This window comes from Cimex lectularius, unplaced genomic scaffold (assembly GCF_000648675.2).
Source record: "Cimex lectularius strain Harlan isolate CLEC.00 unplaced genomic scaffold, Clec_2.1 scaffold19, whole genome shotgun sequence".
Classification (NCBI taxonomy): domain Eukaryota; kingdom Metazoa; phylum Arthropoda; class Insecta; order Hemiptera; family Cimicidae; genus Cimex; species Cimex lectularius.
In genome coordinates, this window is record NW_019392664.1 from 1,180,305 (window position 1) to 1,204,147 (window position 23,843).

At 32.2% G+C, this 23,843-nt stretch overlaps 2 protein-coding genes across 4 annotated transcripts; both read right to left on the reverse strand.

The window, feature by feature from the left end:
• Window positions 1-1,836: 1,836 nt before the first annotated feature.
• LOC106662345 (cytochrome P450 4C1-like) lies at window positions 1,837-5,347 on the reverse strand. The gene is made up of 12 exons (XM_014386381.2): window positions 5,145-5,347; window positions 4,987-5,093; window positions 4,738-4,828; window positions 4,495-4,674; window positions 4,350-4,419; window positions 4,155-4,278; window positions 4,022-4,094; window positions 3,858-3,967; window positions 3,713-3,781; window positions 3,481-3,649; window positions 2,231-2,410; window positions 1,837-2,172 (listed from the first exon to the last, which is right to left on the reverse strand). The coding sequence occupies exons 1-12, from the start codon at window positions 5,308-5,310 to the stop codon at window positions 2,009-2,011; spliced, it is 1,503 nt and encodes a 500-aa protein (XP_014241867.1). The 5' UTR covers window positions 5,311-5,347; the 3' UTR covers window positions 1,837-2,008.
• A 4,093-nt stretch (window positions 5,348-9,440) lies between these two features.
• LOC106662269 lies at window positions 9,441-21,050 on the reverse strand. 3 transcript variants are annotated; one of them, XM_014386237.2, is made up of 15 exons: window positions 20,818-21,050; window positions 14,245-14,407; window positions 14,027-14,175; window positions 13,572-13,746; window positions 12,927-13,063; window positions 12,498-12,666; window positions 12,297-12,439; window positions 12,083-12,242; window positions 11,850-11,986; window positions 11,386-11,783; window positions 11,144-11,268; window positions 10,900-11,066; window positions 10,693-10,813; window positions 9,960-10,326; window positions 9,441-9,548 (listed from the first exon to the last, which is right to left on the reverse strand). In XM_014386237.2, the coding sequence occupies exons 1-15, from the start codon at window positions 20,885-20,887 to the stop codon at window positions 9,447-9,449; spliced, it is 2,583 nt and encodes an 860-aa protein (XP_014241723.1). In that variant the 5' UTR covers window positions 20,888-21,050; the 3' UTR covers window positions 9,441-9,446. The 3 variants fall into 3 exon arrangements, with proteins under 3 accessions (XP_014241723.1, XP_014241725.1, XP_014241726.1); XM_014386239.2 differs by lacking the exon at window positions 13,572-13,746 and having other exon boundaries at window positions 12,498-12,661; XM_014386240.1 differs by lacking the exons at window positions 14,245-14,407; window positions 20,818-21,050 and having other exon boundaries at window positions 12,498-12,661.
• Between the last annotated feature and the right edge of the window lie 2,793 nt (window positions 21,051-23,843).

The window sequence follows — 23,843 nt, forward strand, 5'->3', positions numbered from 1 at the left end:
CTGGATCGTTTTCTAAGAAATGAATTTTTTCAAACTGGAGATGCTCTCAAAACCGCAATCAAAGAATTCCTTACATCTCCAACTCCACACTTTTCCAAGGAGCTTTCAGCACATTGGGAGAAGTATATTTCAACTAATGGAAAATATTTCAATTGATTAAAAAGTTATTTACCATATTGATTCCAGAATTATAATATTACCCCAATTACTGACATTTCATTATTTCATATGGTACAACCAGATATATATATATTTATACATAAAATATTTAAATATTTATATATGTATGTACTATTTAAATATTAAGAGAAAACTAACGAAAATCTTATAAATTTTTTTACAGCAATTAAATTCTTGAAAATCGTTGTCTAAATGTTGCCTAAATTTTTTCATTTAAATTCTACCTTCAAAAAGGCGTTTAAAAAAAGAATATTTTCAATTTGTACAAGGACAACAAAGAAAGATTAAAATAAATATTAACAAAATTGAAAAACTATCGTCTTTATAAATTACAGCAGACTAACAAGAAGGGAGTCCTGGTATTTAAACTGTTAATGGATTGAAACAGTTAATAGATATAAATATCTTGGTATACTTTTGGCTCCCACTCTTTCATACCAGCACACTGCGAGAGACGTAAAGAAGCTAAGCTAGGGCTCAACACTGTTTGGAAAGTTATTAATAACAATGACAATTAAGGTTTTTAGTTGAGATGAAAAAAGCTAACGGCACGAGAGGGGTTCGAACCCACGACCTTCAGCTAGATACGCCGCTGCTCTACCACCTGAGCTATCGTGACCTCGATCCACTCGGACATCAACTCCACGAAAGTAGTGAATTAATGATTTAAAAATGAAGTACACTTCACTAAAGCTCTCCGTCGCCATTTCAATTGTCGTCGAGAATCCAAACCGATTACACGACATTTGAAAAATGGCAAAAGGAGGGAAAACTCATAAGGTGGGGTTGAGATGGGGAGTTGATGTCCGAGTGGATCAAGGTCACGATAGCTCAGGTGGTAGAGCAGCGGCGTATCTAGCCGAAGGTCGTGGGTTCGAATCCCTCTCGTGCCGTTAGCTTTTTTTCATCTCAGCTAAAAACCTTAATTAATTGTCATGTATTAATTGGTCAAGCGGACCACGAAAGTAGTGAATTAATACAATACAATAAATACAATAAAGTACAATATTCGGCAAAATTAAAAATATTTTATTCAGTCTCAAGAGCCAAGATCTGTTACAGAGCCCAAAGTTGGAGTTGCAAGAAATTTGGGAAAATAAGAAAATTTCGGTATCATTTTATTACATAGATTACAGAATCTACCAAAATTGACACCATTGATACAGAGTCCCATTGTACCTATGGATCAAGGTTCACTACAGAAATCAGAACTCAAAATATGCACTAATTTCCCCAGGTGCTTTACTGAATGGGTAATTAATTTAATGTTATTGTTGTGGATTAATAAAACCTGATCATTGAAAAATTAACTTATTTTCCATGGACATTCTTATCACTCTTATTCTTCGAAAAATCAAAACTTCAAGTTAGTTTGCAAAATTTTTATATGAGGCCTGTGATTTTGAAGAATTTTTAAAAATGGTCAGAATCAAGATATTGAAATTTGATACATTGTTTTGAGAAAATGCCTCAGTCAACTTTCATCTAGTAGAGGTACACTAGTAGATAATATATTTACTATTTCTTAATGTATTTCTTTTGCTTGTATATTACATCTCTTTTTATGGTGTTTCTGAAAATGCATGAGATCAAATTTCAAAGAGGTCAGATAAAATGTCATTAATATAAAATAACAACATATAAAAAAATTGGTAGTCCTTTGTTTTACATATATTTTGTTGCATCCAAATTAATTAATACATGCCAATTTTGAAATTGTGAAATCCATTTTAGCTTTACTCTAGTTAACAAGAAATACATATTATTATGCACTAGATGTCTTGAAGCATTAATAAATATAAAGTTTTTCCTTTAGTTTAATATATAACTAATCAAACCGAGATGTTACTTTAACATAAATTGGGCTTATATTTCTAAGAATAACGAGAGGTGTTAGTTCTAATTCTTCCAATTTAGTGACAGAATCCAACTTGCAGAATCTGATAAGCGTAGACAGTACCACTTTAAGTTCCATCATTGCAAATTTTTGTCCTGAAAAGATTAAGCATTGTATAAAAAAAGTAATTTTTGAAAATCCTATTATATTTACCGATGCAGTTTCTCGGGCCAGCGCTAAAAGGAATATACGCAAATGGGTGTCTTTTGGTAGCTTCATCAGTGTTAAACCGTTCCGGGTCAAATGTCTCAGCATTAGGGTAAATGTTATTATCCCGGTGGAGAAAATACGGCATTATCAATACATGCGCTCCAGGTGGCAGCAACACGTCCTCTGCAAATTAATTTTAGTTAGTATTACTATATTATATTTACATTAAAAGAAGTGATATTATTTTAGAAATACAGGAGGGTATGTAGAGAAAATTTGTACAACTTTGAAATGATTATTGATCAACTTTTAAATACTTATAATTTATTAGGTAAATATTTTGTAGTGTGGTCATTTCCTTTTGCCCTGTCAATCTCAAGAAGAAATCATTCAGTATTTTATTCATTGTGCTTATTTTGCTTTGTGTGTGTGTGTGTGTGTGTGTGTGTGTGTGTGTGTGTGTGTGGTTGTGTGTGTGTGTGTGTGTGTGTGTGTGTGTGTGTGTGTGTGTGTGTGTGTGTGTGTGTGTGTGTGTGTGTGTGTGTGTGTGTGTGTGTGTGTGTGTGTGTGTNTGCGTGCGTGCGTGCGTGTGTGTGTGTGTGTGTGTGTGTGTGTGTGTGTGTGTGTGTGTGTGTGTGTGTGTGTGTGTGTGTGTGTGTGTGTGTGTGTGTGTGTTCCCTACATGAAATCCTTCAAATTGTGTTTTAATTTTGGAGTAATGAAATAGGCTTAAAAATCTGTTTATTGGGATTTGTGAAATAGTAGATAATGTTATTTAGAGTTCTTCAAGTTATTCTATGCTTCTACAAAGTTTGTTTCCCTCTTCCTTAAACCAACCTCTGATACAAGTAGCCTAGCCTGGCTGTAAAAGGAGATAAGGATCCTGAAAGTGGGTTGCGGAAAAGATGTATATTTATTCAGCATGAAGAAAAAAGAGCATTGTCTCTTGGGAGACATATTAGTATTGCAGTTGCATAAAAAATAATAATAAATAAATAAGCTGTTTTATTGGCTGGATCCCAGCCTTTCCCACCACAAACTAGGAATTGAGCTCTGGAAGAAAAAAAATCTCTGAGCCATTTGTGTTACTCCCTCCAGCCAGTAGTGACCACATTTTCTATTCAAATAAGTAACTTGATTTCGATCAGAGGTCGGTGGAACAACACTCATTTACACCCCATTTATTTTGTTAAATCCATTCCTTCCATCGTTCCATTTTTATTTTCCTTACATTAGTAGATTGTTTAACTTACTAAGTTGTACATCTTTGTTGAGTTTTCTTGACATGTATGGGACACTTGGGAAGAGTCGAAGCGTCTCCTTTATGACTTTTGTAAGATAAGTCATTTTCTGTAAATCTTTAGTTGTTGCAAAACGATCGCTATTACCAAATATTTCATACTGTTCTTGATATGCCTTTTCCTTTGAAACGTAAAAAATACACATATATTATTTATTTTTTCATTGGGAACTTTCAATTCTTACTTGAATGTCCTTATGAAGTCCAAGATTAAACACAGCGAATGTCAGTGCAGAAGAAGTTGTGTCATGTCCCTATAAAAATGCCAAAAAAATGTATGCTAGACAGCTAATGAATTCAATCCCAAATGTTTATTTTCTTTTTTAGTACTTCAAACATGAATGTATTCACTTCTTCTTTTATGTCTAAATCACTGCTTAAATATCCATATGGAGATTTCAATTCAATCAACATGTCCAAAAACGCTCGTGGCATTTTACCTAAATGAAATAACATTTGGTAGTTGCAAAATTTACATGATATACTCATTTTACCTGATGTACTTCCTTCATCAAAATCTTCGATCAACTTGGAATTTTTATACTCTAATTTTCTTTGATTTATTATCTATCGAACAAATATACGTTCTAATTCAAAACTATAAAATAAATGTACAAATTGAGATACCTTATCAGTGAAATCATGGTGTTCTTTAAGACTTTTATTGAAAGATCTACCAATAGATGTAATATTAAATTGCCAGTCTTTCATATAAAGATTTAGTAATCTGTACACAATTCCATTTGTTAATCTAAGAATTGTAAATCATAGTTGAATAATCAAAATAAAACATTTACACAAATTTCTGAGAAAACGTTTTACATTTTTATAGTGTTTATATAATTGTTGGTAGGGTTATTTTGTGCATTAACTGAACATCCCATGGCTGTTTCTATATACACACAAAAATTAGATAAATAAATAATTTTTGAAAAATTAAGAAATTGAAGTAAGGGATGTTATGTACCGCAAATTACATCCAGTGTGCAGAGGGATATTACAGAATGCAGATCCAAAGGTTCATCCTTTTTCAAAAAATTCTTTAAAAGTAATCTTGACTGTTCATTGAGTGGCCCAAGGGTGTTATCAAGAATTTTGAAGTGAAAAGACGGGGTTAAAATTTTCCTCCTGGCTTTCCATTTATCACCTATGTACATGATGTATAAACTACTGTACTGGGAACTTACACAAAATAATTAAATAGACTTACCATCACTGGTAAGTAATCCTTCACTAAGCCAGGGCCCAAAGAACTGATAGCCGAAGCCTTTTTGAATGTGGGTAGTACTGTTCATAATTATCTGAACAAAATTGTTAATCAACATTTCATATATTTGATCAACAAGTAAATATCTTATATTTAAACTCTTTAATTGGTACAATGTTGAAACTTTAATAATAAAGTAAACTGTAGTGGTTATTTTATCAACACATTAATGTTATAGCCCACATAATATACCTTAATGTCTTCAGGTTCAGAGAGGATTACAATAGGCATTCCCAAAAGCCAAGCTTTTCTCACTCTAGGATAATCCTGGATGATTTTATTAAAGTATGGAAATATATCTGGAAAAAATACTTTCTCAGCTCTGCTTCATAGAACAATGTTACAATTACCTTCATAATTCAACTTGAATAATTCAATCGCAATGCCAAAAATTGGCAAAGATTTAGGTCCAGGAATTTTTTGAATTAGCCTATACGTGTGGAGGGAAGGTATTTCACAAAGGTATAAAATAAATACTATTAGAAATACAAAAATCAATGCACACGGAACAATCATTATAAATGATCCAGGAAACAACTGACCAAGCTGGAAGCCAAAAGTATAAACATTTTACACCGATAAGATAAATTTAATCAGATACATTAGAATATTGACAATAATTATTTGATTAAAGATAAGTATATAAGATCAACTGGTTGCTTTGTTGTATTTTTAATCAATTGGTAGTAAATATCTGTGATTTTATTTACATATTATCCTTTTTTTCAGTTATCAATGATAAAATTGATTTACTCATATAGTTTTTATCTATATTTAACGGCCATGTCAATGTCATTCACATTTTAAAAAAATGTTTACTGTGCATACATTGTAGTTATAAAACAAAAAATATTAGTATTGATATATTGCATTATAGCAGATTAAAGTTCATTATTTTAATTCACAGTAATAGAATAATTAAAATAGATATAAATATTTTTGATTTTATACTATATAAAAACATACAACAAAACTAATCAGAGAGTCAGTAGCCAGATCGAGACACTCAAATAGCTGCAGTTTATATATAAAACAAAATACACACAAAAGACGAGAAAAAGAAGGAGATGACCTCAGCTGTTTGTCGGCCCATAAACTTCCCACTTTATTATTATAACAAAACTACCCCCTGTACTCTGGGGTGCGAATGTGATGTTTCGCAAGTAAGAGTAATTTAATGAAAACTGGTTAAACCCACCGCAAGGAGTATCAGTTACTCTTAGGAAGTGAATGTCACCACATTTGTCTTGTGTTGGAAGGGTCTATGTCTCAAATACCCTCTAATATCCAACTCCGATTTTCCACCTTCTTAGGCTTATTTACCCTGTTAAATAAACAGATGAAAAAAGAGATATGGAGGAACAGGAGCTGGATCTACCCCTTCCTGAACCCTCCACTACACACCTTCCTTCTTCCTACCCTACCCCTAATCCTAATCTCACAATCCAGCCCCAATCCAAAGTGCTCTATGCCACCCTTGCAGACGAATGAATGGTACAGGGAGTCAGGCTGATGCAGAGACAATAGGATAATAATATTATAACACAGATAAAAATAATATATAATTTTATAATACAATTAAAAACTTTTAAAAAAATATTCACATCTAAAAAATAAATAAAAATACCTTGTAATAATATAAAATAAACAAGATCGTCTAATAATATTTTTATTATTACAATATACTTGTTACTCTGGTTCCAGACAGGACTCAATCTCCACCCATCTCCCTTTTTGTGTGTCCCCCTCTCGTCACCTGCCATTTGTTTTATTTTTGCCAACGATCCTCACAAAATCTCCCCCTGTTAAAAGTAGTGACCCTACAGCATTACAATCATCAACGATATTGGTCCATCAGCTGTACTATTGCATTTCTAAATTCGTAAGCTGAAGATACTTGTAGTAGTAGTAATTTTATTTTATTGTTTTTTCATTCTTGAGAGTATCTTGGTGCTGAACCTTGTGAATGACATTTTTTTTATGTTTATGTTTTTTAAGTAAAGTCTTTTTAACCATAATTTACTCAAATTTGAGTGTAAGAAATTTAATTTAAAAGGTAAACCCAGCCAGATGTGGCTGGACTCTATCCACTACCGACAATGTGAACCAGTATCTGCACCCTCGATTTTTCAGGATTGTGATTTTAAACTTTAGACTTTTGGTACAAGTAGAATTATCAAAATGTTTCGAGGCGCCTAGAAAGAAAGGCTTGCATCATGATTTTACAAATTTAGCTAACCACCCTTCACAGTCTTCTTGAAATTCACAAACCAAATTTCATTACAAGAAAGAAAATCGATATAGATACTTGTAGTAGTAGTAATTTTATTTTATTTTTTTCATTCTTGAGAGTATCTTGGTGCTGAACCTTGTGAATGACATTTCTAGTTGCTCAGTATCTAGAAATGTGGCGTCAACGATGAACTTCATGCTGTTGACTGCCGATGTTGCTCCTTCTTTTGCTGGTTCACTATTTTCTGAATAAATTCAGTTTCAGTGGTTGAGTTGCATCCATAGATGACCTTTATCTCTCAATTGGGTTTTTCTTGGCCATTTTCTGTGAAACAAGGTGCTGTTGATTCAAATGGAACTCCACAGCACACGACTCTGTAGGTGGTGTCCTGATGATCAGTTGTAACCGGTGCTGTCTCAATTAAGCTGTATCATCTTCTATCTTGACATAGCTCTAAACTAACATCGCATATTGTTATGGTTGGCAATGGTTTGTCCACGATACACTAAATACATAACAAGTTAAATATCTATCCCTGCCAATAATATAAAAGGTCTTCTTTACTTGTACCACCATAATTGTTTAGATTAAAAGTTATGAAACTCAAAATTTTCTTTTGTAAAAGAAATAACAAAAAATAATAAAAACTATAATGTTTTTCTTTCTCTACACTCTACACTTATATAACTCTACACTTATAACTTACTCCCGACATTTTATTTAGTGTGATAAAAGGTTCATCATGTTTCAGCATTAAGTTTGCAGTGCAATATCCTGGCTTTGCTTGACAAATAATGAGACTTTAATAATGCAGCATCTCCAAAGTCATATTTAATATATTTAACTAACTTTAATTGAATTTATTATTTAATAAAATTTTTTATATTCTATACTTTTAAATGCAGTTCCATTATCCAATGCTAATCTTACATAGTCCATTGTGTAAAAATATATTCAGAAGGATAGCTGATAACTGTTTTAAGACAAATGCAGTGTTTTCTGTGTGGTGCGCAGGGAGCCGGCAATAAACACTAGTTACTTGTCAGCCCATAACATGTTATATGTACTACTACTACCACTCAACTTTTTTTTTTATAATCTAAAGAATATATTACAGCTAATCTAGTTGGCTTATTTGGCTTAGCATCAGTGACCGCAATGGTTAAGGTGTTGACATGGCGACTCTTCAGTTTATCGAGCAGCCCTGAATTTTAATCTGGCATACTTACAAATGGGCTTTTTTTTTTCAAAACACAGCACTCTGAAGGTTCAGTTGCAAATAAAATATTTGCTTGATTGCCTGCTTAACTCATCGACTTAACCAAGTTTCTGTTTTAAATGTTAGATTTTTCAACCAGTTTTTTACTCATTAATATTTAGATCACAATTTGGTCTTGATGAAAAAGCAAATTCAATCGTTCCTGCTAATCTTAAAAATATCTACAAATTGACATAATTAAATTTTTAATAACTGATTTCAAATTTTTTTAAACATCACTGCCAAATTCTATAACCCACTAGGGCCTAGGCCCACTTAACCATACAAGTTCTAGTTTATTCATGACTTAATACAAAAGTAATAATGGCTCATTTGATGTGAGTCTTTTATATTTTACTATAAAGTAAAAGGTTTATGTTTTTTAAGTAAAGTATTTTTAATCATAATTTTCTCAAATTTGACTGTAAGAAATTTAATTTAAAAGGTAAACCTGGCCAGATATGGCTGGACTCTATCCACTACCGCCAATGTGAACCAGTATCTGCACCCTCGATTTTTCAGGATTGTGATTTTAAACTTTAGACTTTTGGTACAAGTAGAATTACCTTAATGTTTTGAGGCACCTAGAAAGAAAGGCTTTCATCATGATTTTACAAATTTAGCTAACCATCCCTCACAGTCTTCTTGAAATTCACAAACCAAGTTTCATTACAAGAAAGAAAATCTATAAAATACTAAACATAAAATAGAGGTGTTGTCATTAAAATTAAAATACTAAAATTGAAAGCCAAAATGGGAAATCAAACCAATAAATACTTAGAAGCAAAGCAGTCATTTTCAAAATTATAATTTAAATACTGATATGAATCATAGATGCTTCCCACATTGACTTTTCAAATGAATCAGTAAACACATCACTACAAAAAAGCAAATGAAATACAAGACTTGATAATGGATTTAATAAAATGCAAAGAAAAAAATTAAGTTTATATATTCATCATTAATCTTACAATAAACAACTCACATTTAATATTTAAAGCTTATCTAATTCATCTAATACATATATATGATGTTAATTGGTGTTTTTTTAAATTTTAGAATTAAAGTTTGAACATAAACTTTTCTCTGATAGACAATAGTCAAGCAACACAATATGTACATAGTGATTAGTGGAGATTTGAAAGAAATTTTCTGTTTTTTTTACAACGCATAGACCCTAATATGTTCAATTTGAAGTTTGGCCTTTTCTTCTTCCCAGCTGCTTTTCCAGTCGTGTCGGCTTTCCCAGAAATTCGCCATTGCCTTTAAAAATTTGTAAAAATTTAAAAATTGTTTTAAATATTACACACTAAATTGTTCATATCTTTTGATACGGCTAATGAGCCAAGTAATTAGCTGCTAGAATTATTTTTTAATAGAGCAGTATAGTGCACAAAGTGTAAGTCAAGAAAAGTGAAGATTAGTGAAGATAGTGGTTGAATTTTGAAACTAAATGTTCAATTTCGTCAAAAATAATCTTTAATTTTGACAAAAAAAAAATGATGCAGTATCTACAAGTCTAAAAAAATATAAAAAAGCTGATAAAACTTTTTTTGTTCTGTTATAATATAACAAGTGTTTTATTTACTGTTTGTAAATGATGATTCACAATTTTTTTTGTATATTATTTATTTATGTTTTGTTCAACTTGACTTATATAGATAATTCCTTTACCTTTACATCTGAATTTTTCCAGGGTTTAACTTTTCCAGATGAAATGCTATTGTCTGGAAAATCCCTCATTCCACCCACACTCAGCCCAAAGCTTAAGTAGAACTCCTGATCAAAAGGTGCAATCCTTGATCCAGATTTCCAAATTTTTGCAGAGTTCTCATCGAAGCCAACCAATTCTGCAAGAGTAGAACCGTACCTCAAAATGCTTTCTTGCTGCTCACCATCTACCAGAAAGATTAATTCATCCGGGCTCCAAATAACAGTATAGTTGTGGAAATTTCTGTACCACCCATCACTCTTTTGGCGGGTAATCGTTCTCCCCCTTATATTATTACCAATACCCATTAATACTCCAGATTCTAGATGGCTGAAATAAAAAACTTGATCTAACAAAGTCTAGTTAGTTTTAAATAATTGAATTTAAATGTTCTTCCAGGATAATTAAAAAACTGTATGAAATTTAATAAAACATATAATTCAAAGCACTCTTCTCACCTGAAAGATGTACTAAAATCAGGGTGTTTAGTATTGATTCTATTTAAAATTGCAAGGCTGAAAAATCTAAGACAGCCCTTTGTTCAAATAACTAAGTCATGACTTTTAATGGTTTAAGAGTTAAAAATTTAACTGAAGAACAAACAAAAATTTTTTCACCAAATATCAAAAATACATATTGAAAATGTGTAGAAATATAATAAGATTTTGTTTAAATTAAAATATATATTTTATGCACCTGTTTCCTATTTCTTGTCCATCAAATTGTAGATTTCTATTGCCTCGAGCCATTGCTATACGAATCCTCCCTGATGTGTAAGAAGGACCATAAACTTTTCTTTTTGGTTCTAACCAGATTTCTAAGTAGTAACATTTAAATTTAAATTAGCATAAAATTAAAATAAAGTTTTACACACTTTTATTGTGATGTTTTCTTTTTAATTACCTGGGATAATCCAATCTCCTAGGGGTAGTTTAGCCCTCACATTGACCTTTCCGTATTTGAATGAAAATGAATATTTTGTCGTTATCCTAGCAGATTCGACAGGAGGCAAAATGTTGAATGCTGCAGCTTGCCGTTCACATTCTAAAGTACTAGGAACTCTTGTGCACCTAGCAATTAATCATTGAATGAAATGTTAAACAAACTATTCTCATATAAGAAAATGATAGTTACATATTTTAATTACCCATAAAGCTCTAATTTTCCTTTTCTGATAAATTCATCATCTTGAAGTGTAGGTTTAACATGGAATTTACCATATTCAACATAACTGTTAGCTGAACCTTTTCGAAGAACAATAAACTCATAGTCCTGTACAAACAAAATTTCTATTGTTACTTTTCCTTGCAAGCGTATTTAAGACATCATACAAACTTGGTTCTTCATATTAATAATTCAAATTAAATTATATGAAATGTGATTACTTACTGGAAGCCAAGGCATCAAAATTTCATGAGCCCATTTTTCTTTAGAAAGGCTCTCATCAAAGTTTTCTTTAAAGATCAAATCTCCTTTGCAAACACTTTTTCCATTCACAATCGTGAGAGATGTAACACAATTGGCATTTGATTGGCTATCCGGTTTATTGTTAAGCAGTGTCGGCTTATATGTAGTGTATTTTGTCGGTGGTTTTGTACTAGTTTCCCTGTTCGGTTGCCTTGTTGTAGGCCTGTAAGTATTTCTTTTAGTTGTTTTTTGAGTTGCTGGGGCCTTTGTAGTTGTCCTTTGAGTTGTTCTCTGAGTTGCCCTTTGAGTTGTAGGTTTTTGAGTCGTTTGTGCAACTAAAACTGGCCTTTCATTGGGCCTGGGATATTCAGTGTTGACATCTAAAATGAGCGTTCTTAACAATTATGATCAATTCAATCAAAATTTTACGATTTTTAAAAACCAACCAGGAACTTCAAAAACAAGCAATCTCCAGCCGCCGCCACATTTCTTTCTTTTGTCACCTGGACAAGGTGTCAGGCAGTCCCTTTCTGCAACTTCCAAATCTCTCGGCGGTCTTCTATTTCCACAGTAACATTCATTTCTGAAACCAGACATAACAGATTTACAGATAAAAAAATTAATCAAATAAATTATAATAAGTAATTAATTATTTCATTTAAATTTAAAAACAAATTACCCATATTGAACTCCAGAGAATTTGTAATTCAAGCTTAAACAAGTATTCATGCATAATCTTGGTGTGTTATTCTCATTAAAAACCAATCTTTCACCTGAAAGAATCCTGTTCTTATCACTATCTTTGTAGCAACCAAGGAGCCTGTCATCTTCGGAATAATCTAAAAAGACCAACTATTAAAATCAGGAAACAATTATATATCGTAAAGCCATACCTGTTATTTCAGTATAATAAACACTAGACCTGGCACTTCCTCCGCAATATATGCTTCCATCACCAGGACAAGGCAAGTCGCATTCGGTTTCTTGAGACCTTTTATTGCTTAATGGCACTTCAGAACCGCAATAGCAATTAGACCTGCAAATATTGTAGACGTCAAACATTGAAATTACAATCTTTAGTAGAAATAATTTACTTGTGTTGAACTCCAGCGTAACGATAGCCACCACGGTAGCAGAAACTAACACATGCTTCAGGGGTCAATTTACCATCGAAATCTTTGTATGCATTAACTAATAGCCTATTTAGATTACTGTCATAAAAGCAGCCGATGTAGTTGGAAGAAACAGGATTTCTCGCCTGCTCTACAAAAAAAGTTTTTCAGTTGGGTAAAATTAAAATTAAATGATTTTTAGACAATTGAAACAGTTTAAATAAAATTATGCAAAACAAGATTAAATGTAATTATGTGAAAATTATATAACTATTAACATAAAAACTTACATACTATTTTGTCTATAGAAATTGAAGGCTTCTAAAATTTTATATCAATTGAAGGTAAGTAAAAAATTATGTCAAGTTTTTTTAATAGACGTGAGTCTTCATTTTTGACAGAAAAGCATACCGGTCGTTTCGTAGACGCTGAGTCTCCAGTTGCCCCCACATATTTGGTGTTTGTTACCGTCACACGGCTTATTGCAGGTTTCTTCATTGGCTGAACGCTTGAAGGATGGTCTCTCTTGGGAGCAGAAACACTCAAATCTGTATAAAATCAAGTAATTTAGGACATACACATGTGTGGGGGAGGAAAAAATTCAATCCTGTTTGGATCGTTCAAAACACAAGTGCTAATTTTTTTTTTCTAATTGAGTTTAAATTAAAATATTAAAAATGCCTTTATTAAAATTATAACCAATGAATGAAGAATTGATTTTGAATTATTATTTAATTAAGTTACAATTTTTATTCATTTTCATATTTTGGTATACAACTCTCTGTACTCTCTCTACTTTACCTTTTCTCTTTGAAGAATTCACTCCATAAAAATGTTCAAAAATTTAAATTGGAGTACTTTTTAAACAATATAAAGCCAATACTTATATTTGAAAAATTTATTTTAAAAACTAAATGCAGTGAAACAATCTATAATAATATTTAAGTATATATCAATGTAAAACAAAATTGCCTTAATTCTTTTAACAATAAATATGAAGACTTTCAAGTAGGGTATGGGAATATGCTTGATTTATAAATTTTAAAAAATTATTACCCGTATTGAGTACCAGCGTAATCAAACCCTTTTGATAAGCAGTGTGAAATACATTTTTCCACAGTGAGATCACCCACAAAATTCTTTTGCTCATTAGGTAGCAATCGTGTTGCCGCTGAAATCTCTTTGAAACATCCTACGTAGCGGGAGTTGTCTGCCGTTAATGTCGTAACACCTAACATAGAAAAGTATCGAAAAATTCTGAATTCGGTCATAGCTAAATTCCCAGACGAACATAAAGCGAGAAAAAAATGTGAAAAAGTCATCTTTATAGAAGAGATGTTAAAGATTTTTTGTGATGTTAAAAATAAAATGCGTGACACATATATATAAAAAAAAAAAAAAAACAGTTGTTAGTCACAGTGGGTAAAATGCAACAAGACAAAAAAAGGACAACACAAAAGCAACAGCCCAGACCCTACTTGACGTTGGCACATTCAACATTTATTCTATACCTGCAACTGCGTTATCAGATTCATATACGCTCAACCTCAAACCTCCGCCACATATGTCATGTACATTCCCAGCACACTGCATATTACATTCATTTTCGTATGCAGATAGGTGGAACGTTGGTCTTGTGTTCGAACAAAAACACTCATAGCTAAAAATAAAAACAAATAAATTTATCAAAATTACAATTGAATTTTGTTTTTAAAAAACTAGTATTCACCTGTACTGCAGTCCAATAAATTTAAATCCTCTCTGTTCACAATAATTTGCGCATATTTGAGGTGAAAGTATATTATTGAAATCTTTATGATCACCTTTAAATAGTCTATTTTCTTTTGTTTGTTCTCTAAAACACCCTAAATAGGTAAGGGTGCCATCCACACCTGAAAAATACATTTTTGATTATAATTTGTAAAATTTAAAAAAAATTGTCTTGCCTGTCTTAAAATAACAATATAGTTTTAATGATACTGCACAAAGTTTGTATATTTTTTAAACTAGTTACAAAATAGAAAAGGAAACTATGTTTTGTTATCTCATAATTTTAATCTAGATTCACATTGCATGGTGAAACACTGCTTATTCAAAACACCCAAATCACTTAATAAATGCAAAATTATTGAGTTTAAAATTTAACTAACAATTTATTACCTCTTAATGAGAGTTGTTAAGAGCAGCAAGATATCTTAATCTATCACTACATTATTTTTTGGTTTTGATGAATTTTCTTTCAAACCATCATAATTAAATAATTTTTATTAAAACTCATGTATTTCTCATCTTATTTCATTTGGTTTATACTAAAATTGCAATTAATATAACAATAAAAATGCATATAGTTTGAAATAAACAACACAATACGAGTGTCTGGTTGTTTTTACTTTGAGTATATAATTGAAGTCATTAAATGTAAAACACGGTCTTAAAACATGAATAATAAACATGTCCACTTTGTAAAACAGTTGTGTTAAAAAATAGCGTTTCCTACATGCTAGTGGACATTCAGGTTGCCAACAAAATAGTGAAGTAGTATAAATTTGATTCCCGCACCAACAAGCGAATTATTTTAACACAATTTAATTTCTTATAGTAAAATTGGAGAAAAAATTAACACTGTGAAAATATCTTTTCACCATATTCAGTTCTGAATCGATCATAAAACTCTTCGAGTTACTGCATTAAATTTGACCCTGAATCTTATTTTCCATTTTACTTGTCATTTTATCCTACAAAATTTCATTGAGTCATTCATTTATCCTTTAATAATGATGTAATATTTTCAGAGATTTTTTTAACCAATTAAAGCAGATAATTACTATTATAAATTTTCTGTTTTTATATTTCATCATTTCATTAGTGTAGGGTTGTAGTTAAGAACATTTACAACTTATACATTTATTCTCTTTGTAGCACTTTCAAATCTCTAACTGGCTTTATCTGCAGCATCAAGTGGTAGCCGCCAGTCAGAGCTTGGAAAGCGCTAAAAAAAGAATAAATTCTTAAATCAAGTGATTTTAATTCAATAGTGTTTATTATTATTTTTTTATTGATCACTGAGTACTTGGTTATATAAGCCCTACTCTGAACACCTACGTACAAACATATACATGTGTGCAGGGTAGGTTAAGATGGGAAGTTGGTGTTCGAGTGGATCAAAATCACGATAGCTCAAGTTTAAGAGCAGCAGTGTATTTAGCCGAAGGTTGTGGGTTTGAATCCCGCTCATGACATTGACTTTTTTTATCTCAACCAATACCTTACATAAAGATTAATTAACTGAAAGAAGTTATTTGGTCAATCGGACCATGAAATATAATGGATTCATATGAATAGAGTTGAACGTATGACTTCTCACATCCTGCCATTAAGTCCACTTTTGTGTAATTGTACAATAAATCTCTGGCAGGCTGTGAGAATCACCCACCGTGGGTTTTGGCAGTCTGGGGTCAGTCCTCGGCCTTATCCGTCCTGCTGGCAAGGCTGGGCTTCAAATGACAGTGAAGTCATTTTAGCCACCATCACATCGGTTTCTAAATCTAAACTCACTCATACTTAAATACGTTCTTTTCAACCATCAGCCTTCTTCCACTGCACATTCATGCTAGTAACTAAATTCAGTCTCAGTGTGAACAAGGTAACACAAATTAAGATATCTGTGAGTAAAGTATCAGTATTCTGGTTGGACTCCTGACAGGTCCCTGCCACTTAAGAAAGCACATGCACTGGGTAGGAGTACAGACTGAAGCAACACTGTGCAGATACTGCCAGGAAGAGGAGGAGACCGCAAAACACATTTTATGTTTCTGCGAAGGTCTATGTAGGTATAGGTTCTTGCAACTAGGACAAGAAAAACCACAGGCAAGGTCCTACACCAAGGAACCGCTGGCAAAGCTGTGGTTAATGGCCTGAAGCTGGCCAGTGAGTTATAACTAACAGAGGAACACAATAGATCTATTTAGGTCAAGGTGCAGTAGGCCTTGTGGCCGCCTCTCTTATCCTTATCCCTAAAGTATAAGTACAATAAAGCAGCCCTGTTTCCTCCAAAAACTGAAACAAGGAACCAAATACTTGCTCAATTATCCAATTGGATGATAATAACCTACGCCGGCCCAAAAGTGTCTGTTTGTCAACCTTGTATGGCCTATTCTTAATCGGGTGAGGTTGACCCTTCTTCTACAAGTCAGATCCTCCGAGGGCCACCTATCAACAGAAATCTTGATACTTGATTTTCTCTGCTGATCCGGCCCACCTATGCTGCGCTTCCTTTTAATCAGGGTTTTTTATTGCGTTTTTAGTCAGATAGCCGGATTTTGGTGGATGAATTTTTTTAATTGTTTAACATTTTTGTATTTAATTTATTTTAAAGTGATTACAATTGGAAGAAAAATGTTGATTTTTTTATTATTTGTGTGGTGTTTAGTGACCGTTAGTCAATGATTATTGGGAAATCGTGAGATGCTGTCTGGTGTGACGTAGGTTTTATAAAAACATTTTCTTTACCGTGCCAACGTTTCTATCTTTATTGAGATCATCTTCAGGGGTCAGTGTTTGTTTTCCGTGTAGATGTGTCATTATTGTCTGTCGTGTCTGGTCACTCTCAACACGACAGACAATAATGGCACATCTACATGGAAAACAAACACTTTGAGCCCTGAAGATGATCTCAATAAAGATCAAAACATTGGCACAATAAAGAAAATATTTTTCTAAAATCTACATCACACCAGACTATATCTCACGATTTCCGAATAATCATATTTATTAGTTATCCAGAACAAGAAATTTTAAACCTCAAAAGCACTGGGGTTGATAAGACCTATTACTTCTGCTGTTGCAAACCCTTCATTAAAGAGTTGCTTTTTGCTTGTACAACTTCCCTTTTTTGTAGTTATGTATTTTTATCTATGTAAGAAGAACTGGTTTAAAAAATTTATCACAAATGCACATTACAATTTTATATGTACATATATAATTAGTTTATAATTGACTATAATCGTTAACATTTTTATTGACACAGAGTATATGTGTTTTTAAAATGTAAATAAGAATCATGGAAGCCATTTTTCGAAGAAAATTTACAAATTAACGGCAAAGACAAGATATAAAAATGAGCACGATAGTTATGATTTAACTTAATCTAACCATAAAATTATATGCTTATACCATAAGTAATCCATTTTTTCCATTTAAAAAAAAAATTACAAGAACGAATTGAAAAGCCGATTTTTTTTTTATTAGCGGAAAAAAAACCTATTTATTAATCGTGATACATTCGAAAACTTCAGGGACTTCTTGAGATTGACGCTATTACTTTCTTTTTGCTTCCAAACCGGTCACGAGTGTATAAGTAATTTTATAACAATTATGATCCACGGCAACAGCTAAACATCAGGTATTCTAAACCTAACGAAATACAGTCTGATACAAGGTGGATAAGAAATTTTGCAGAGTTAACTAGGAAGATTTAATTAACAGTGTCATTACTTCCAAGGCCGTCTTATGACGGCTTCTTTCCTACGGACGGGAGACTTTTAAAGATAGACAGTTTTTTTTTCAAAGCAGACAATAGTTACGATATAAAAATAAAAGAAAAATTTCAACGAGTAATTTCGACTATTTTTCTTTTATGAGTGTAATATGTAATTAACGACCGAAAGAATGGTCTTTTTTCCCTAATTTCTATTCATAAACCGTTTCTATTCATAAATTGCCGTATATATCGAGTAAAACTAAACTAAAAAATTTAATTTCAATTAATTAATCTTTAATTAAGGTATTGGTTGAGATAAAAAAGTCAGTGTCACGAGCGGGATTCGAACCCACGACCTTCGGCTAAATACGCCGCTGCTCTACCACTGATCTCAACCAATACCTTACATGAAGATTAATTAATTGAAAAGAATTTATTTGGTCAATAGGACCACGAAACCTAATCGATTTAAAAAATTTAATTTCGACTTCCGAACAAGTTGAATATTTAACTGCCTGTTTATTCGAAAAGCCACTACTGAAAGAATAAACGCTGGAATTGGTTAAGACCTCCGTTTTCATGCAATTTCGCTAAGCGCTAGGCGTCAAGTTAAATTTAATTCTAACAGGAATTCAAATTGGTCAATGAACTTTAGCAGGAAGATTATAGTTTTGGACGGCCGCCAATTTTCTTTACGTTCCTTAAGGTCAAATTCTTAAGGTTATAAGTCGGGGAAAAATCTATCATCAAAGATCGCCTTGCGACTGACCCGATGATTAATACTGACTAATCAGTCAATCAGAAACGTAATCAATGCACATACAAAAAACATTCAATATGGAAATTTTCCCTTTTAATCGTATTAAGGAAAAAAGGAAGAGTTTCACGGATCTTTGATCTTATTCCTTGAATTAATATCAACGCGTCCTTGATCCGAAATTCTCCTTTAATGAGGATTAGGCTATTTTATAAACTAGATTTCTGGATTTATTTTTCTTAAATATTTCTTTTTTTTTATATAAATAATTAGTATAAATAAGCCCCTCTCCCAATTGCTTGAAACTTCGACATAAAATTTACCTTTTCTAATTAATACTTTTGCGTCGAAAATATTATAAACAAATTGGAACTAGTTCCGAGTTTGTTTTTAAATAAAACAGAAGAATGCCTGAGATAAACCGAACAAAAATAAAACAAAATTGGATATTAAAAATAGAATTTACGTCCTGTTACATATAATGTACATCCTACCGATTTCTTTCCAATTAGGCCTTGTTTTGTCATTTGTATTGTTTAAAAATAACAACGATTTTCAATCGGCCTTAATTACAGCCGACCTGATTGGTTTTAAATTTGGGAAACAATTTTACAACCGTCGTTTCCGAAATTCATTAGAAAACGCCAACTCTTAAATAGTTTTGGCGGATTCCTTGGAGAAGTAAAAAGTAATAATTTACTTTTATATTGGTAAAACTGTCCATTATCTATTTCAATTGGAAAAAATAAAATAATATATTTATTGTGTTAATAGATATTATTTTTTAAACATATAGTGAAAAATACGCTATGCTTTCAATATATCATCATGACATTCAATAATTATTAATTAGGTCATTGGTTAGTGCATAATAAATTTTATGCGCAGTTTATTATCGTTATAAATACTTCTAAAAAATGTATTCATAACATATGCCTAATGAATAATACAAAAAGTTGTCTCATGGAAATATTTCTAAAGCACACAAAAGTTTTGCCCAATTAAGTTTATATCCAGAGGATCTTTATAATCCAAATATATTCAATATTAATGATGATCTTTCCAAAAAATTAATTTTCCCATGCTTAAATAGATATAAACACGACTATGTTGTGGTTTTTAAATTGTTATCATGTTGATTGTTTCGTTTCAGAGCGAATTAAAAAAAAAAAATGTTTGTTCTTCAATGATGAAAGATATGTCTTATATTGTCAATCATGATAATTAGCACGATCATAGACAGATCATATCGTGACATGCATATGAATTGAATAAAAAACCTAATTGATTGAATAAGTATATTAAACAAAATAAGATTCCTTTTAATAGATACTTTTTCCTTATGATCGTTTTTAAAAAATACACAAACGAAGAGAACAAGGCAAATATGAGATTATACTAATGATTGAGTAACATATCAATTCCAAATGCGCACGTCAGCTCAGAGGGGGCGATAAAATAAAATTAAAAAAAAAAAAAAGATAGTCGACTGAATTCCTCGTGAGAAACAACAAACTCGTAAACACCTTAATCGCATATAATTAACCAAGGGGAGGATCGGCCTTTGTATCTCCGTTCTAAGAAAAAAGTACAAAAATCTGAGACATATGCCTAGGGAATACCGTTCGTCTGCCCGGATGTGGTGGGTTTTATTTTAAAAAAGTGCAAAACTTAGATTGTACAATGCGATTAATTTGTATTACTAACTTAGTCTCTATTCAATATTTTATTATAATGTTTAATACATAATGTATCAATAAAATGAAGTTTATATCGGGTAAAATTGTTTGTGTATTAAAACTGGACTTCCACTTTGAAACTGGTGGCCTTGATTGGATATTTCCTTGTATCCTTTGTCTTTGGAATAAAAAGTTATTTAACATTTTAATCTTTTATTTAACTTGTATTTTATCCTTTAAGCTGATTTTTTTTCTGTCATAAGTCCAATAAATTAGTCCAATGGCTATATCGAATAATTGATTATGCAAGATTTATTTTTAAAAACTTGTAAAAACAGTTTATCCGCGTTGAATCTTCGAAATGGGAAAGAATCTTGCCAGAATTACCTATTGCGGCAAGTAAGAGAAGAAATTCGGTGAAGATGGACGCCTTCCACCTGCTAATCCCATGCATCATTGAGTTGAACACCACTAACTGTAAAAAATCGGAGGCTAAGCCTGTGTTCACGTTATGGTATCATGTGTTTCGAGTGTGTATATGTGCGCGTGTGGTTGTATCCGAGTGTGCCGACTGGTTCTTCGGCCTTCCCCTCTTTCCGACTGACTCCGGCACCGGAGCAAGATGTTTTTCCCGGAGAATCGGAAGTCTCGACTGGAGGGGATTCGTACAACGCTGCGACCTCGAGGTCTTGGGTTAGGTCGTCGATGAATCCGGACAGTCGATGCCAGAAAGCCGGATGGAAAACCTTCAGGTTTTCGAAATGACGGCTTAAAAATCCGCCCAGTACTGGAAAAAGGCGGACTGTTCATTTCTACTGGTGAAAATGGCATATTTTCCTCCTGATTCTTTTCCAGGCTCGTTCCTCGTTCGGATGTTTCGGTTTCGTGCAATCGTCAGTGGATTTTCCCTATTCTATTTTTAGCACACCGAGCATATTAATTACAACTTTGTGTTGGGTATTACCAAATAATTTCGCAAAGCAAAATTTCACTCGTTAAAATTTGGAGTGTAGGATACAATCTCGAGGCACGATATCCCGTAGGAAGGTAGGTCTCGTACACCTTGAGACTAAATGACTCAAGATGATGATCTAATGATACAATTTCTACATTAAAATTTAACCATGTCATGATATTCTACAAAATTAGTTTTCCTGATATAACTCGCAACCTATCATTAACTATGCAGCCTGGTAGCTTCAGTACAGTTGATCATCATAATATCATAGTCTAGGATTAGAAGGAAACTTCATATATCAAGTTCAAAAAGAACAAAAAGAGTTTGTCATAAAATAAAAAATTTGGCCATCTAGTGAAAGTTGTCTAAAATTTAAGTTCTTTCTCCACAACTTTTAATACATTACAAGATATCTAATGTCATTATGTGCTCCTAATGATATCCATAAAATGGAACTGATTTTATCTCGTAAAACGTTAAAATTTACGTTCTTGATTAAATTTAAATCTATTATATTTAGTGGTCTATTGAACAAATTACTTCTTTCAATTAATTAATGTTTTTATGTAAGGTTTTGGTTGAAATGAAATAGTGTCACAAGCGGGATTCGAACCCGAATAAGGTAATAAAGGTAATAATAAGTGTGTGGTTTAGTGACCGTTACTTAATGATTATTTGAAGTTCGTGAGATGTGGTCTTGTGTGACGTAGGTTTTATAAAAAAAATTTCTTTTTCGTGACAACGTTTCGATCTTTATTGAGATCATCTTCAGGGCCTGGGATTTATAAACATTGTTTAAATTTTACAATTACATGTAGGATGTGAAAAAATTTTTTTAATATATAATTTTCTAGCATTGTATAAATTTTTTTCGCATCTCACGACCTCCAAATAATCAGGTAATAATAAAGCCGAAGGTCGTGGGTTCGAATCCCTCTCGTGACATTAACTTTTTCATTTCAACCAAAACCTTACATAAAAAGATTAATTAATTAATTTTTAACGTTTGTCTTACGCTGCAGTACGGTTTACACCCAGAAACTAGGTTTAGGATCGTTTTCTTTGGAGAGTGACTCGTTTAAATTTTTTAATATTTCTACCCTCAACTGCAAATTAATTAGATATTGTTTTTATATTGCTTTTTGAGTTTGGCTTATTATTAACATATTTGGTCATAAATTTAGTTGGCGAAATATTTGGCAAAATATACATTATAAATGTAAAATTTACAATTTACAGTCTTTTCTAGTAGAATTTATATTTAGAATGTGGTCTGAGATCACAAGGATAACTTGAGGTAGAATGACTTGTTATGTAGTAAGCATATATTTACTTTTACGTCAAATGAATTTTTCTCGCCTTAAGTCTAAATTTATACCTATTTGATTACTACAATCTTAAATGTTATTATTTATTTGATTAAAGGGTTTAGTGTGACTTTTTAAAATATCCGTGCACAACGGGTTAACTCTATACTGTAATTTGATCGGTAACGATCATTTTGGTCTGACCATCCTCGCTGGGTTGGTCTGTCAGAAATCTACAGTCTGGTTTGGGTCAGGGTATAAGCAGGGTGAGAGTACCAACACAGAGGATGATGACAAATGTCGAAACACGTCTCACACACCGGTTCGTGATCCCGTAGGCAAAAGGAGGAAAAGTCACGAATTGAGTGTTTCCTAAATAATAAACTGGGGAAGAGTCCAAGAGGTTGTACTAACGAATTTGTGTTTCCTTTATGAAATTTCAATTTTCTAAACTAATGAGTCTTTACAATTGTAGATATGTGGAAGATTATTCTTCTTCATTAAGTCTACTACCGTTGCGTGTTTTTCTTAAGTCGTCCTGTCTTAGTTTAACGAGGTTTGAAGACACGACTAAAGGACATCTTGGATCCACATATGATTAGAAAAAGCTATTTGATCTTTTCGGTGTTTTTTTGCTAGTTCTCTGATTGTATGTCACAAAACTTAATCATCCCACCTGGTAAAGACGAAATTTTAAGACCCTGTATCGTACATGCAGTTTAAACTACTACAAATATTTCACTGTATGTCAAACCTTTTTTAAACTCTCAAAACATTTAAGGGTATTGCTTTATGCTTTATTCATTTTCTCAATCTTTCAATGGACGATTCTATAAAAAGCACCCACCATTATAACACAAGTTGGGCGAATTATAAACCGTTGAATTCGAACGGTGTCTCAAACAATCTGCTTATTAAATCTCCGGCTGGTTTTCCCCCAGCATCGATGGAATATTACCACTAAGGAAATGCCAGAAAATCCGTTGATCCTTTTCTCTTGACTATTGGGATTTGACTTTACTCAAATTTGTACAATTTTCCCTCTTTCACACCTACCATCTCATCCTGAAGCCCCGCCTCTTGGATCGACGAGTCAAAGTGAGAATCAACACCGATTTTACACCCATCAAGCCAATCCAAGCACACAA